This window comes from Rattus rattus, chromosome 11, assembly GCF_011064425.1.
Source record: "Rattus rattus isolate New Zealand chromosome 11, Rrattus_CSIRO_v1, whole genome shotgun sequence".
NCBI classification, from domain to species: domain Eukaryota; kingdom Metazoa; phylum Chordata; class Mammalia; order Rodentia; family Muridae; genus Rattus; species Rattus rattus.
In genome coordinates, this window is record NC_046164.1 from 7449077 (window position 1) to 7465103 (window position 16027).

Below are 16027 nucleotides of genomic sequence, written 5' to 3' on the forward strand. Positions count from 1 at the left end.
ACACAAGTGAAAGTTACACAAAAGAGACCATAACAGTAAAGTCAGTATATGAATGTGTAATGTCTGCAGAGAAGGAATTGAGATGGAACATCGTGGATGAAGACTTCAACACAAGGTCGCTCCAGACACTCAGGAAGCGGAGATGAGGCCAGTGAGGCAAGCTCTGCTGAATGGGGACGGGAGGGGTGTGATATTCAGCTCTGTGTGTCAGCTGGGTCAGGTGACAGTCTCTGGCCATTCGGTCAGAGGCTAATCCGTGTGTTGCTGGGAAGGTGAATTATGACTGGAATTAAAGCCCATTATCAATTGGTTTTAAGTGGGATACCCTTTAAATACTCTGCTCTGGACCCATTTCATTCTGTCCAGAGGCCATAGGAGTAAAGACCAGGCTTCCCTAGAGAAAAGGCTGGGCCCAAGGGTAGCAGCTTCAGAGACTGCTGACGGCTCTGGTCTTCCCTGACCACCTGCCCTGAGACGGTGGGCTTACCACCCAGACTCACAAGGCATACATCGTTCCTTACAGGAAATGTCTTAGTCTTTATGTCCTGCCTAATAGCTCCATTTCTCTGGGGAATTCTGACTGGAAGAATTATAAACAAAATCATAGACAGACACAACCCAGACTCTGATGGGTGATGAAGGTGATAAGAAGTGTGGGGTTTAAGTGTTCACTGGAGAATTAGGGAAGTGAATCACATCACCTCACTTGAAAACATCTTTTTAAAAGTAACCTTGGCCATCCCTTACAGAATAGTTCCAGAATGGGCAGCAATGGAGATGAAGGGACCTGCTTAGGGTACTGATACAATGTAACCAAGAGATGCAGGTGGCTGCCATAGAGTGGAAGCCCTGGATGGAGATACCGGCTTCCATCTTGAGGCTCTCTGGGATGTGCTTGACGCAGTAGACTTTAGAACAGAGTACACAGATTTGGGGAAACGTGTGGGGGTTTTGAAAGAAAACAAGGGGCTAAAATTAATAATTAAAATTAATTAATTAAGGCATAGGGCCTAAATAATGGATGGATGGTGGCATTTACAGTCAATCAGAGAAAAGAAAGAGAGACCAAGTAGTCGAGAACCAGAAATCACGACCACCCATGCAGCCCAGGGACATCTGGGTTCCCGGTTACCCAGAACTTCCCAGAATCACCCCTCCCTTTACAGAGGACAATAAAAATGGCGTCCATGCCCAGCAAGTCTGAGGCAGGTGCCCTGAGAGTTCCCTGACAGTGGAATCTGGGGAACACCAAGAGCTTCTTACCTTCATGGATTTCTTCAGTTGCTTGGCATCAAACACGGCCGGTGCAGTAATAAGAGCCACCATGACACGCTCAAAGTGGCCAGAGAGATCACCCTTCAAGTCAGCTTTCAGCGCCTAAAATAAAAAACGCAAGGAGGAAATCATGAAATAGGTCTCTTTTCTCTTCCTCAGCAGCTGCCGAGGGAAAGAGAAACGCAAGCGTAAAGACGAGGCGAAAGCTCGCTCACCCGTAGGGAATGGCAGGAATGCTGAGATTATCTCGGTGGATATTAATCTTCGTTTTATGAAGATTCCACAATGCCCAGCCTTACAGAGACTTCTGCAAAGCCCAAAGGAATCTTTATAACTGCACCAGAACGCCATTCTTCCAAGTACCCTGGTCATTACACATCATACACGCATACCAAGCCACCACACCATACTCCACAATATGCACAACTAGAATAATAACCGATAAATAGAAAAGCAGAATGAATGGTTTCTTAGGTCCTTGGTACTCTCGGTGCCCAGAGTAGGGGAGGAAGGGAGAGAGTCTTACTTATAAACACTCTCTGTTAAAGTGCCTTGTATCTCAAAGACACCACTGGGCTCCAAAGAGAAAGGGGAGGACAGTGGCTGGTCAGTCTCCTTTCCTGGATCCTAGACATTTCAAGCAGGACCCTATACATTTCAAGCAGGACATTTCAAAGAGTCCTTTGGGACTGTTTTCATACATTACATAAGAAATCTCTCTCTCTCTCTCTCTCTCTCTCTCTCTCTCTCTCTCTCTCTCTCACCTAAGGGCGGGGACATGGCTTCTATTTCCAATAGGCAAAGGAAGTTTTATTTTCAGGCCTGGTAGAGAGACTGGCAACCTCTCGAGCAGTTCTGATGATACAGACCATCACCATCGCGACCATCACCACCACCACCACGTTCACCTCCACCACCACTGTCACCACCACCGTCACTGTCACTGTCACCACCCACCAGGGACACAGTAGGTCCTGAGATGGAGCCATGCATCACCCTCTGTGCTTTAACGGCAGCAGGGTTCTTCCGTGTTTAAATGCTACTACATCCTGCTGCCGTCTGTCCTTAACCCAATGGCAAAGAATTCTCACGTCACGTCCTCTCATTCCATCACACAATGAGACATGGCTGTTTGCCCTGTGCCTCAGCTGGTTCTTCCTCCACATGTCACAGTGCCCTAAAAAGGCCAATGGACCATCCATGTCACCTACATGTATGTGAGGGGGTTCCGGCCCAGATGCTTGGCAGTTCATTTCAATAGGGGCTGAAGGATGCCTGATCCACACTAGACATTTAACCGCAGCTGTGCTACAGTGCTTGTGCCCAGGATGTTCATGCTAATAAGAAAATTAAGGTGTTCAAAGATAAAGTACGGCTTTATTGTACAGTGTAATGAGTGTGTGATAAAGGAGTCTGAATGCCTGGGTGCCTAGAGAACACTCAGGGGTGATGTCTGAACTGACTCCTATTCTACCTGTTTGGACTCCTTCCTTCCCAGACTTCGTGACCCACAGTAGCCAAAACAATCTTTCCACCCTCTTCATTGTGCTGGGGATGGAGCACAGAGCCCTAGAAAGGTCGGGGAAGTTCTGTACCATTAAGCTAAATCCAGGCTCCCAAGTAATCTTTCAGTACTAAAAAAACTGGGCGATAGAGTTCCCCTGCTTACACACTTCCAAGACTCCCTATTGTAGAATAAAATCAAGACCGTGCAAAAGGAGATAGCAGGGGTGCTCACCCTTCCTAATGCTGCGACCCTTTAGGACAGATCCTCACGTTGTGGTGGCCCCCAGCCATAAAACTACATCACTGCTACATCACAACCATAATTTTGCTACTGTTGTGAATCGTAATGACCGTATTTTGGAGCTGGAGGCTTGCGTAAGGGGTCGAGACCCACAGGTTGAGAACCGCTAACATAGCGCTCAAGCTAAGCCCAGTAACATGGGTCCATCTGTAGTCTCCGCACTGGGAGAGATGCTGATGCTGAGGTAGGCGGATCCTTTGAATACAGGAGCTCAAGACCAGACTGGCGACATGGCAAAACCCCAGGGCAAACCCCACAAATAAAAAGCGTTTAGTAGTCAGGCGCGGTGATGCCCCCCTGTTTATTTCTAGCTGCCTAGGAGACGAGGGTGGGACCATCATTTGAGCTAGGCTGAGGGACACAGTGACGCCTGAAGTATTTTTTAAGAAGCTCCAACATTACACGGCTACCTCCTCTGTCCCATCAATGCCACCACCCTCCTGCTATACTGGGGTTCTATCTTCCCCATACGTCCACCTGCCCAGACCTTACATTTGTTCTCCCCTCTGCCTGCCCTGTGCATCTGCAGCAGGTCAGAACACAGCACTGGTTGTCCTAGCACCCAGTCAGGTAGCAGCATCCTGCTGACATCACTCCCTCACCACAGTCAGGGAGACCACTGGTTACTCTCCACCATGTCACCCGATTTACATATTTATCACACTTGCAATGACTGAACTTATAATTATGTTTCTGATAGGAGGCTAGGCTAGCCCCACAGGAGATGGGAGGAACTGCCTCTCCTACCAGACTCTAGCAGAGAACACTATTCAACAAAGAGACAGCAGACAAATTGCACGTCGATGACAGTCCTGCTCTTATGTAGCTATTTTCTGACACTTAGTGGGTTTTCATATGTTCCGTTTTCTGAGCCTATACTTAGATAAACTATTTTAAAATTAAAAGGGAAATTAAAGGTTATCTAAGGCTATTTTCTCAGGTAGCTGGCCAGATCATTCTTTGTTGGGAGGACTGTTCTTCATATTACATGATACTTACATACATACATACATACTTACATATTACATAATACATGATACAGTATTTCTAACCTTTACACACTGGAAGTTACAATCACCTTCTACGCCCCATTCTGACTTGGGGTTATGAAAATATCTCTCCTGGGACTAGGGACAGGTCTCACTTGGTAAAGTACTTGCCTAGCATTCATAAAGGCCTGGGTTTGGTCCTCAGTACCACATAATCCAGGCCTAGTGATGCCTGACTATAATCCCAACACTTAGGAGTTGAACGTGGGGAGTTCAGAATAATCCTCAGCTACTTTGTGAGTTCCAGGCCAGTCTATGCTACATGAGATCCTGTCTCAAAAAAGGAAAGGTAAGTCCCCCTTCATGTCAAGCGTGTTCTGGGGAGGGGACTCATCGATGGCTTGGAGCCATTGCTCTAAAAGCAATGCCACGCCCCTTTAATTCCATCCCTCATGCTGTGGTGACCCAACCATAAAATTATTTCCTTGCTACTTTATAACTGCAATTTTACTACTATTATGAACCATAATGTAAATATCTGATATGTAACCCCTATGAACGGGTCATTTGATCCCCCAACGGGGTCATGACCCACAGGCTGAGAACCACTGCCCTAAAGCACCATTCTTCATTCCACAGCGAGGAAGCAGAAGCCTCAAACCATTGAGATGGTGAAAGCCAAAACCTGGACCAAGATTCCTGGCTCTTGAACGGAGGCACAGGGCAACTTCTGCCACACTCGGTCTAAAGCCAGAGATCTGTGAATGGTGCTCAGAGAAAGAGCTGGAGCCCGGGGTGGTTGTCTCTTCACGGCCTGCCGTGTTCATGGATGATACCTGTTCATATGCCTCTTGATACTGCTTGACAATCAGCTGCCGCTGTGCGTTCGACCGCTCCGTCAGAACGTTGATGAGAGTTTTCTCGTCAGTTCCTAAATGGGAACAAAGATATTCTGTGGGCCAAGGATTCTCCTTATCTGTTTCAAACAGCAGAATCCGGGGTCCAAAACAAACACAAGACAGGGAAGCACTTACTTAAACTTTTGGTTTCCAGATTCTTGCTGGGTTAGAACCCACGTGTTTGCCCGTTTGTTACTTGGTTTATTTTTGAAAAGGAAATTTACTTGGGTGATTTGAGGGCTGGAAAAATGAAAGCTAGCCAATCCTTCCTCTTTCCCATGTATATGGAGAGGAGCCCAAAGAACTGTGCTGAGACAATCAAATATCCATTTGAGGTAAAATGAAGTTAGAGATCTCTGAATGTTCCTCCCACATGTCAGTTCCATGTAGACTGACGGTCGAATCAAAAAGCAAAATTTCTAAACGTAGGAGGAAAATGCAGAAGAGCTTTACGGTTAAAATGGTACAGCAGAGGCGAATCCTAGGAAAGATATTACTAAGCTTGATGTTCCTCATGTTAAAACTGGATGAAATAAACATTAGTAGATACCTTTGGGGAGGGGGTGGGAGCAGGAACTGGGAGTTGGACTGGGAGGAGGAGAGTGTCTCTGTGGCTTGAGATTTTATTTAGAAAAGTTCATCTCCAGGCCTGAGAGTACTACTAATTTTTATAATCAGTTTAGGGGCCAACCTTCTAGTTTAAAAATAAGCATTCTGGTAATCTCTACCCAGGACTCACAACTCCTGTCATGTCCTAGAGAAATACTAGCAAGTGTATACAATGAAGTCTAAGCGGGAATATTCACCGAGGACTTTTACACGGTAATAGAAAAGAGTTATAGGCAATTTGAATGTTTCATCAACATTTCCAGTTTATGATATAATATACAATTGACTGCTGTGCAGCTAAAATTAATGACCCAGAGCTAAACATATCAGCACGAATAAATCTCAAAAACATTATGTTAAGAGGTAAAAAACAATCAGCCAAAGACGGGATGGTGCCCCTCTCTGGTTTTACCGGTGGAAACTATAGAAACTAGTATTGGACTTACGGTTGTAGCTGTGGTATTGGAAGTCCATTAAGTGTAAAGTCTAATTTAGAAAGGTGATTCTCTCTAGGAAATGGGGTGACATAAAACCTAGGAAGACCGGTCAGGGACTGTATCTGTCATGATTTGTGATTAGGATGGTGACAGCCAGTCAAAGGAGCTGTGGCGGTGTTGGTGAGATTTAATTGAGTAAGCATTACAAATGCTTTATTTCCTGAGACTCGGCTCCCATGCACTTCTTCATTGCTTGGTATTAAAACAACCCCCAACAACTTCTCTAATTCAGGATCCAAATTGGGCCACCAGGTTTTTTAAACGGGGACTTTCCTAGCTTGCCAACACCGATATGGGAACTGCAAAGTTCCACTCACCAATTCCTCTGATTGCTTTCCGGATAGCTTCGGCATCCACTGATGGGCTAAAGCCTGGATAATCATTTATGGTCCCTCGAGGTCCAACCTAGAAGGACAATTCCACTAGTTCAAAACCGCACTTATATTTATATTATAGTTACGTACACTCAACTGTGTACCTTACACAGTCATGGATGAAACTATGTAAAAGTGTTTATGCTTCTTTCTTTTTAATTCCACTGCCTTCAGTTGACTCTGTGTGACTAAATGATGGCTCGCTGAACCAGGCCTGCACACAGCCCACAGGCAGCATGCTCAGAGGATCCTATCAGAGGTCTTGTACTGGAACACTTCTAGAGAAGATCCCGGCGGCTTTGAATTTGCATACTAAATACCTGGATAAAATGCTTTTTTAGTTGTTAGAAGCACAGAGCAGAACACTTCCAGTGGAACACTTCCTCTGGAAGAGCAGTAAGTGCTCTTAACTTCTGAGCCATCTCTCTAGTCCCCTTGGGCATAAGAATCTGAGAGACCTGTGGCAACCTGGTTTCTTGCTGTTCCTGGCATTGTACAAAAATCTCCCATCCCTAGACACACTTGTACTACAGCAGCAAGAGGCCTCCCAGGTGGGACAAACTGCATGTATAAAACTGCTTCTCTAGGGCACTGAGCTGTTTCAACATCAGAGACTCTGAAGGCTGCAGGATTGAAAGTTCCTACAGACAAACTATAAGAAAACTGAAATTCTCTTCATCCACTGTATTCCCCAGTGAGGACTCTGAGTAAGTTACTCCTTATCGCACCTCACACGGAAGCAGTTGCGGTTCGGAGATTCTGGGAATGCGTGAATCGATGTTGATCACTGTCCTTGGGGAACCCTACTCTAAAGAATTAATAAATGAAAATGCTATTAGAAACTGTTGGCTTTTATGCTCTGCTTAATGGGCGGCTCCAAGATTCTTGTCTGAGAACTCCTCTGACATACTGGAGCTTCAGGAATAGCATAGAGTGTTTGTTTTAAATAGCTATATTACTAATTTTAAGCACGTAAATTAGAAACATGACCATATGCTGAGAAAGAACATCCTGCAAAAGAATAAAATACCCTGAAATTGATGAAGAACTACAGGACGGCCAAAAGAATGTTGAAGATCTTCAAAATCAACACGTCCTCATATAGTATATTCTGACCTTTTAAATAAAAATCTGTGCTGGCAACAGTGACACCTGACATTCCCTTTTTAAATGGGGCTTTCTACCCTGGTATTGAATGGTATTGACTGTGTTGTCGTGAATTAATACAGTCACATTTGCGCTCTCCTAAAGTGTCTATTTTCATGAAAGGACATTATCTTGTCACATTAACGTGAATGGAAAATTAATGTACTGGCACGGTAGAGACGAGAGCCTGCTGACTCCATAGATGAGGCGGAACAATTTGTTTCAATGTTGTCAAACATTGTTTAAAGTACTCCAAAGGAAAAAAAAATTGAAAACCAACAAGCTAGAGTGGGCCGGCTCTGAAGACAATAGAAGCGATTTAATCAGCTGCTTTGACGTAATTCTTCGGAGTTCAAGGCTTAATAAACTTTATAAACTGGCAGAGACAACGGACTTCATTACCGTCCACTCCCACCTCTGAGCTCTCACACTTCCCTTACCCACCCACGCCCTCAGTTCCATGCTCTGGAAGGAAGGACCCATTTGCAGCCCTTCGCTAGGCACCTTACATGTTAACTACAGCCTACTGCAGTCCTGACTCTGTGCATGACTGACTGTGTAACCGGCATCAGGACTCAGGGAGACTGCAGAATTTGCTCTCACCCACTCAGCTAGCTGAGCTGCAGATCTGAGCGTGAACGCAGTCTGTGCTACTCAAAAACACCCCTGCCATTTCTGGAATCGTGTCTCTGTATCTCCCGAGGTGACATTTTTAAAATGCACGCGACCATGCCCTGGATCTACTTCAGGTATCCTGGATTTTATTTTTAGGAAGCCCCGGTGCTAGGCTCTACAGTCTTAGGAAGTTCGATTTGTGTGATTCTATGCCTCGAGGATACTTAACATGGCTTCCTCTGAATACAAGAAGGCAATCTGGTGGGTCCTTAATGCTCATTAGATGAAGATAAAACTCCTAGCCCATCACGCAGCTCTCTTTCAGGTGAAGGGTTAGATAGGAGGAACAACTTACATAATAAAAGGGTTCTTCTCCCTTTCCTTCCCTCTCTCCCTCCTCAGCATGCACTCATACCCGTCAACTTGACAGAAGCCATCAGAATCTTATTTTTATTTAGTTGTTTATTTTGCTGTGCAGGGATCAAACCCCAGGGCCCCATCTATGACAAGCAAGTGCTTTACTGAGTCAAAACCCTGCCCCAGAACAATATTCTGAAGTAGAATATTGAAAAGTGTTTTAGTCTCTTACATGACTAATATTATAGGATTTACTTGGTAAGACTTGGTTATCCAGGCCATCCTGCAATATTTATATGATTTATCAAAACTGATTGTAAAATAAATACTAGTTTAATGCATACTAGGTAATGAACAAAAGATCATACGGACATCTTGATTTCTTCAATGATCTTCATGGGTAGATTGAAAGGAGCTAGAGGTACAGCTCAGCAGATAGGAACACTTGCTGTTCCCGAGGACCCAAAGTTCAGTTCCCAGTGCCCAAATCGAGTCTCACAAACATCTGTAACTCTAGTTCCAGGGGATCCAAGGCCTCCAGAGGCACTCACACTTGCATCTGTATGCCCACACGCTGACACACGGCCACCCACACATCATTAAAAGTAAGAGAACAAGGGGATGTTCAGGCCCAGAGGGACGGTTTGTCTAACAGAACTTTATTGGTTATAGGAAGGCGCCTCAACTTAAAGCCACTTACATGTGAACAAAATACCCATGTTCTACAGCACAGCACTTTGCCAGGGCTGGGGCTTAGGGAACTCTACCTCAATGGTTCTCAAAATGGCTTCCTGGATCAACTCCATAGGAATCTGCTGGAATTTCCAGAGATGTAAATCCTCAAGCCACAGCCCACTTTCACAGAGTCCACAATGATGAGGTAGGACCCAGCATCTGGCTTCGTGAGACCCTCAGTGATCGCAATGCACCATCAAATGACATAACCAACATGGCACTCCATTCTCAGTCGCCTAGAAAACTAAAGTCAGACACCAGACCTAGATACTGCACTGGTGGAAGCTAAGAAACTCAGCAACGAGGTATTGTTTTAGGAATGTTGATATTGACAGCCAAAGCTCTTTGGATTGCCTGTTGCACTGCAGCCTTCCGGTTTTGTCAGAGATGACCCGTCCATTGATTCTTAGTTGAGGTCGTTTCCCTAGTACCTTGGTCAGTGCTAATGGGGAACATCCCATGAACACTTGGTTTAAGCCATTTTCAAAATTATGCTTGGTCAGCGGTCTACTCTTCCCTTTTCTCAAACTTGACCTTTAAGTGCTTCCAAAAGAAAAAGGACGGCGAAACCCACCGAGAAGTAAAGGAATGAAAAGAATGAAGTGAGAAAAAAATAGGCATTCTTTAGAGTAAGGACTGTTGTCATGTGTCTAGAGCTTTGCTAGGAACAATTTCAAGCCCACGATAAACACAGAAAGCAGGCACTTAAATCCTGAGCCTGGACGGCCAGAGAGATACTTAAAACCCTTGCCCATTGATACAACCAGATAGTCTCCCCACTGTTCTTTTCTTCAACTTCCTAGTCTACACTAATCACGCTTTTGAATTCTACCTATGCCAGTAGAATTTTCCTTACTTCCTAAAACCATCCTCTGGCTAACCATAGAGCATGGAGTCCTGAAGCCAAATCACCCTCAGGATGATTGACTGCTGTCACCTTGGCTGGCCAGTCTCATTAAACATGGCTGCACCTATTTCTTCATGGACTGTGTACCACACTAGCCATAAATTGAAACTCTCTATTCAAAGGATGAATAAAAGAGAAACACAGGGTGCCAACTCTGTTGACACAAAACCTATTTAGAGACAAATGCTCCAGAGACAAAATGGCAGCCACCGCGAGAGCACATTCCAAAGGTGAGGCAAAGCCATACCACGCATCACTTCATAAAGCCCCATAAAAGCCAGATCCGAACATTAAGCCTCAGAGAAAACTCTAGGACTCAAGGGCTTTCAAAGAGCTTGGGAGAAATGATTGCTCTCTGTGCTCAATGTCAAGATGCTGTGCTGGGTCATGAAGCTTTATGACACAAGGGGAAATGGAGCCGACTACAAAAGCAAAGGAGCCCAAACTTGGAAAGTGTAAGACTTTTTGTTCACTTCTTCAAGTACGAAATGGTCTTTTAAAACCAAAAGGGGCGTCCTATAAGAAGCCGTGAAATAAAACAGTCGCATGAGGCAAGTGGCACTAGACCATGTCTTTCCTAGGCCAAAGACCTAACCATCAGCCCGAAGAATGTAACTAAGATTGGCTGCTAGCCCCCTCCCCATGTCAGTCATTGAGATAAAGTCATGGTGCACAGACTCGGGCCTCTGATCCAATATGACTAAGTAGAAGCTATCCTGTAAGAAGATAGCTTTGTGGGGTGGATGGGTGAGGAAAAAATGAAAATAGCTTTGCAAAAAACAGGCTGGCCTGCAGGTAAGGCTGTGGGGGGTGGCCTGCAGGTAAGGCTGTGGGGGGTGGCCTGCGGTAAGCCTGTGGGGACATTTGCATGAGAAGTGATTAACATGAGAGGGTCCAGATCACTGTGGGCAGTGACACCCCTGGCTTGGTGGCCATGTGTGCCATAAGAAGGCAGGCTTAGCAGTCTAGTAAACAGTACTCCTTCATGGCTTCTGCCTCAGTTCCTGCCTCCAGGCGCGCCAATCTGTGATGTACTATTACCCGGAAGTGCACAATGAAATAAGTCCTTTCCTCCTTTCAAGTGGATCTTAGTCAAGGCGTCTTATCACAGCAATAGGCACCTTAACTACAACTGGTTCCTCATTCTACTCGGGGTGCAAAGTGAATTTCAAAGACAGACCTTCCATTGAGATGTGGGAGATGAGAGGGAAGGTCCAGCATCTCCACACTCCTGAACACAGCCGTGTCTCCCACCCAGGTGTGAACCTGCAAGGTTAGGAAGAGCAAACACACCAGGAAGGAAAGAGTACTGGGATGTCTCCAAGTAAGAAATGGGCCATTAGGGCTACTAGAGCTCCTTGAACCCCACCTTCTGTGGCCTGGAATTCTCCCTCCTCCTTACAGTTATGACCCAGGCCCAAGACAACCTTGAAATAAGAAGTGGATGGAGCTCTGAGCTTCTCTTCCACACCAAGCTTCCCTTCAAGACTCTTGTCATGCCCTCCTGAGGTACTTGTCCTACTGAAGGTCTTCATTAGGTCTGAAGTCTTTCTCTCCATCTTCCAGACCCCATCCTGGCTCCCAATGCTATGCTCTCTTCTGAAGGGTCTCGGCTTCCTTTTATTACTTATGAAAAGCATCATCACAGATTCTCTCATCCTGGCACTCTGCACCTTCCTTGGGATACCAAGCGCAACTAACTAGACATTAGTTCCAGTGTCCCCATCTGTCAAACCACAAGTCCCGCAGCAAAAAAAGGGAGTGGTCAGGTAGAGAAGAGCAGCTATGCTCTAACTGTCCCCAGGAACGGATGATCACAGGTGAATTTGACCCATCTGCAGATTGCTGCTTGTAGCATTCTGCAACTTTTCCACCATTAAGGATTCCCCCCTCTCCCATGTTTCTTATGGTCCCAGGGCGTAGAGCAAAGGCCTTCTGCATTGTAGGCAAGCACTTGATCACCGAGCTACGTCTCCAACAGCAAAGGTAGGTTTTTTGTGTCTGCTACAAGGTTGGCATGTTCAGAGTGTCTCATTTCGACTATCTTCATTATGTTCCCATATTTCCCCAATTTCCTAGTGACTAAAGATATAACGTACAGTCAAAGCTTCTAAGCTTCTGCCTTAAGAGACTTCAGTTTGTGTCACTACAATTTCATTAAAGAAATAAAGGCAGGTAAGGTTTTGGAAACTCAGAGCTTTAACGTGAGTTGCACGGTGGTTCAATGAGGACATATTCAGCGTTGTCCTGGTTCTTGGCAAAGACTTTCAAAACCCCTTGGAATTTCCTGAGAGGTAGGAGTGCCTTTGTTCTGGGCCTGAGGTCCTTTGACAGCTTCAGGATGGGAGCTGGTCACCAGAAAGGTCGTGTGATTTAGATGGCTGGGGTTGGTGCCAGCTCTACCTCTTGGGAAGGAAAGGAGTCTGGATATTGAATTCAATGATACAATAACAAGTTAATAGTTTAATCAGTCATGTCCAATTAAAACTATGACCACTGGCTCAAGGAGCTTCCCTGTTGGTGGAGATGCTAAGAATGTGCAAGCAAGGCAATGTGCTCTGATTCTACAGGGGAGGGGTATGGAGGTGTGTACATATACACACCCACCCACACACACACAAGCACACACACACACACCCACACACACACAAGCACACACACACACACCCACACATACACACGCACACACACACTCACACACATACACACACACACACGCACACTCACACAAATGCACACACATGCACAAACACATGCACACACACATGCACACAGACACACACACAGACACACACACATTCACACACACACAGTCTTCTAACAATAATTATTTTTATTATTATGTGCTTAGGAGTTTTGCCTGCATATATATCTATGTACCATGGGCATGCCTGGAGCGCACAGAGGCTACAAGAGATCCCTAGATCCCTGAGTCTTGAGTTACAGACAGCTGTCATCCACCTCGTGAGTGCTGGGAATTGAACCCAGGTCCTCTAGAAGAACAGCTAGTGCACGTAGCCACTAAGCCTTCTCATTAGTCCTTGCTATTGTGTCTTTTTTTTTTTATTCTTTTTTTTTTTTTTTTTTTGAGCTGGGGACCGAACCCAGGGCCTTGCGCTTCATAGGCAAGCGCTCTACCACTGAGCCAAATCCCAACCCCTGCTATTGTGTCTTAATGGAAAGTTATACTCCTGGAGCTGGAAAGATGCTCCATGGTTCCTAGCACTCACGTTAGACAGCTTACAACCTCCTGTAACATCAGATCCACACGATTTAACACTTCCAACCTCCCCAGACATCTGTACAGATGTTCATACACACAGGCACGTATATATAAATAAATTAAAATATGTTTTTAAAAACTTACGTTACAAGCAATTCTATATTGTGAGGCCATATCCAAAAAGGAACTGTGAGTTCCTGGCCCTACACCAGGGTCAGAACAAACATAAACAAAGACTTAAAAAAACGTCAGAACAGAAGACAAACTGGTACGGCGAAGATTACTTATCAAAAACACTGGCAGAGATCCAACATCTTCTGCTAGAACACGAAGAAACCAGCCATCCCGTCCTGCTCCTCAGTAGGAATGCACTGAGACAGTGTCTGAGAACGTCTTCTTTGACCATGTTCTGTCAGCAGGAACGTGGTCAGGGCCAGTGACACAGACTGAGCAGTTCCTTCCAGACACCTAACGTGAAGTCAGATTCCTGACTGCACCACAGCAAAGAATCTTGGGACAGATCTGGTTAACACATGGACATTGGGGAGAAGGAGATGGGTGTTGGAGAAGGACAGCACGTATTCAAGTGTGAGAGTGGCCTTTTAAATAGACAGTCCTGCTTAGCGTTCTCTCTCTCTCTCTCTCTCTCTCTCTCTCTCTCTCTCTCTCTCTCATTCCACCCACTCCCCCCATACACAGAAGTCTGGTGGTTTCTAAGTAACATTTCAAGAGTTGTTCGTTCTTCCATTTTGGTGAGCCATTAAATAGGATTTCAGGTAATATGGTAAAACCATGGGCCATGTTGGCTGTATGAATGAAGTAAGGCTTTCTCTAGTAAAAGCTTTGAGATTCCCAGAAAACTCTGAGTTCCCATCTAGGAGAAGAGAAAGACTTCAAGGTCACACCCGCTCAGCTGTCAAGCATGGCTCCCTGCTGTTTTAACATTTTTATTTGAAATTAGCCCCGCATTAGAGGAATGTGTGTCTACACAGGCAACCTGCACAGCCAATGCTATTGCTTTGTGCTGGGATTTGTGACTTTGAGCTGGCCAGTCACTCCAACCGGACCCCAGAATGAGAGGCTCCTTGCCTTTCTCCTGCCTCCTCAATTTTCTCTTCCAGTCCTGAGTTAATAGTAATAATAAACCAGGCAGTGGTGACCTCACACTGACCCAGAGACGTGCAGGGATGGGCGGCCTAGATCACATATTTGTGCTTGGGTGTGTATTTGCTTTTCTGTGCAAGGAGGAGGAAAAAACATTGAGAATGAGCTCAGCACCAGCCTAGGAGATAAATTCCTTAAATAACGAAGTTCTTAAGTTGTCTTTCACGGGCTGCCTCCAGAATCCTTTCGGGAGTAGGTTAGAACCAGATATAAAATGGCTATGTGCAGAAGTCAGTATGTCCAGTCAGTGACCTGTTGATGTCACGAGCTCAAAATCCCCAAACCCCCAATGCATCCCATGACTACGTCTCCTAGAGAATCGTGGCTCAGGAAGCTGTGTGATGCCCGTTTCTGCTTGTGTCACACAATGCTAAGACTCCCCTTTTGCACCATCCATTCAGAAAGCAGTTGCTCCCCTCCCCCATCCTAAAAAGTCCCCTGCTGCCAGCATATAGATTCAGCTCTGGGCAGCTTAGCTCTTGGAGTTCTTGTCAGTCAACCATGCAATAAAGATGTTTCCCCCTCACAGCAGCACAGTGCCACAGTACTGGTCTGTCTATGCACCACGTGCATGCCTGGGACCCACAGAGACTAAAGAACACCACTGAATCCCTGCATCTTGAGTTACAGATAGTGGTCATCCATCACGTGAGTGCTGGGAATTGAACCCAGGTCCTCAAGAAGGACAGCTAGTGCACTTAGCCACTGAGCCATTTCCCCAGCCCCTGCTATTGCCTCTTCATAGAAAGTTACACTCCTGGAGCTGGAGAGATGGCTCAGTGGTTCCTCGCACCCACATCAGGCAACTTAACAAACCCCTGATGTAACACCAGATCCACATGATCTAAACCTCTGGTCCCCCAGACCAATGCACACTAGTGTCAGCAAAGGTTTGTGTCATCACAGAACTTTCTGGTAAGATTATTAGACCCAGAGGGCTGAGGAGTTAACTTAGTGAAGTGCTTGCTTTGTGAGCATGAAAGCCTGGGTTCAGATCCTCTGCACCAGTGTGAGAAGCTGGTAGGGCCGACTGTGCTGCGATCCCAGAGCTGAGAGTCAGACACAGACACAGGAGTCTTACTGCTTAGGAGTCTTGATCACGCCCTTCACAGATGAGAGAGTTTAAAAGGCAGGGGAAGTCCTAGACACGATGGGCAGCAACAGGCAATGAACTTATCCAAGTAGAGGTACATGTGTGTGGGCATGTACTCGTGCGCACTCACACACACACACACACACACACACACACACACACACACACACACACACAGGGGGTGCTGAGAATGATGCCCTATAGAACAAATCCACTTTTCCTCTAGAGGGCTGGAGGTTTTAAATGGTTTCGGTGGCATGAGATGAGTCCCATTCTTTAATTTTGGATTGACCAGGTTAAACAAAGGAAAGGAAGCTAATAGGCCTAACAGCTTCAG

General features: G+C 45.6%; 1 protein-coding gene across 1 annotated transcript in view; it reads right to left on the reverse strand.

Annotated features, from left to right (window-relative positions):
* The window catches only part of Anxa3 (annexin A3), a 38768-nt gene extending 29802 nt beyond the window's left edge, over nt 1–8966 (reverse strand). The window contains exons 1-4 of the mRNA XM_032916778.1: nt 8937–8966; nt 6394–6481; nt 4908–5002; nt 1264–1377 (exon numbers count right to left, since the gene is read on the reverse strand). Of these exons, the coding sequence (XP_032772669.1) occupies nt 1264–1377; nt 4908–5002; nt 6394–6481; nt 8937–8966 (327 nt within the window). The remainder of the gene's footprint in view (nt 1–1263; nt 1378–4907; nt 5003–6393; nt 6482–8936) is intronic.
* Nucleotides 8967–16027: the final 7061 nt, after the last annotated feature.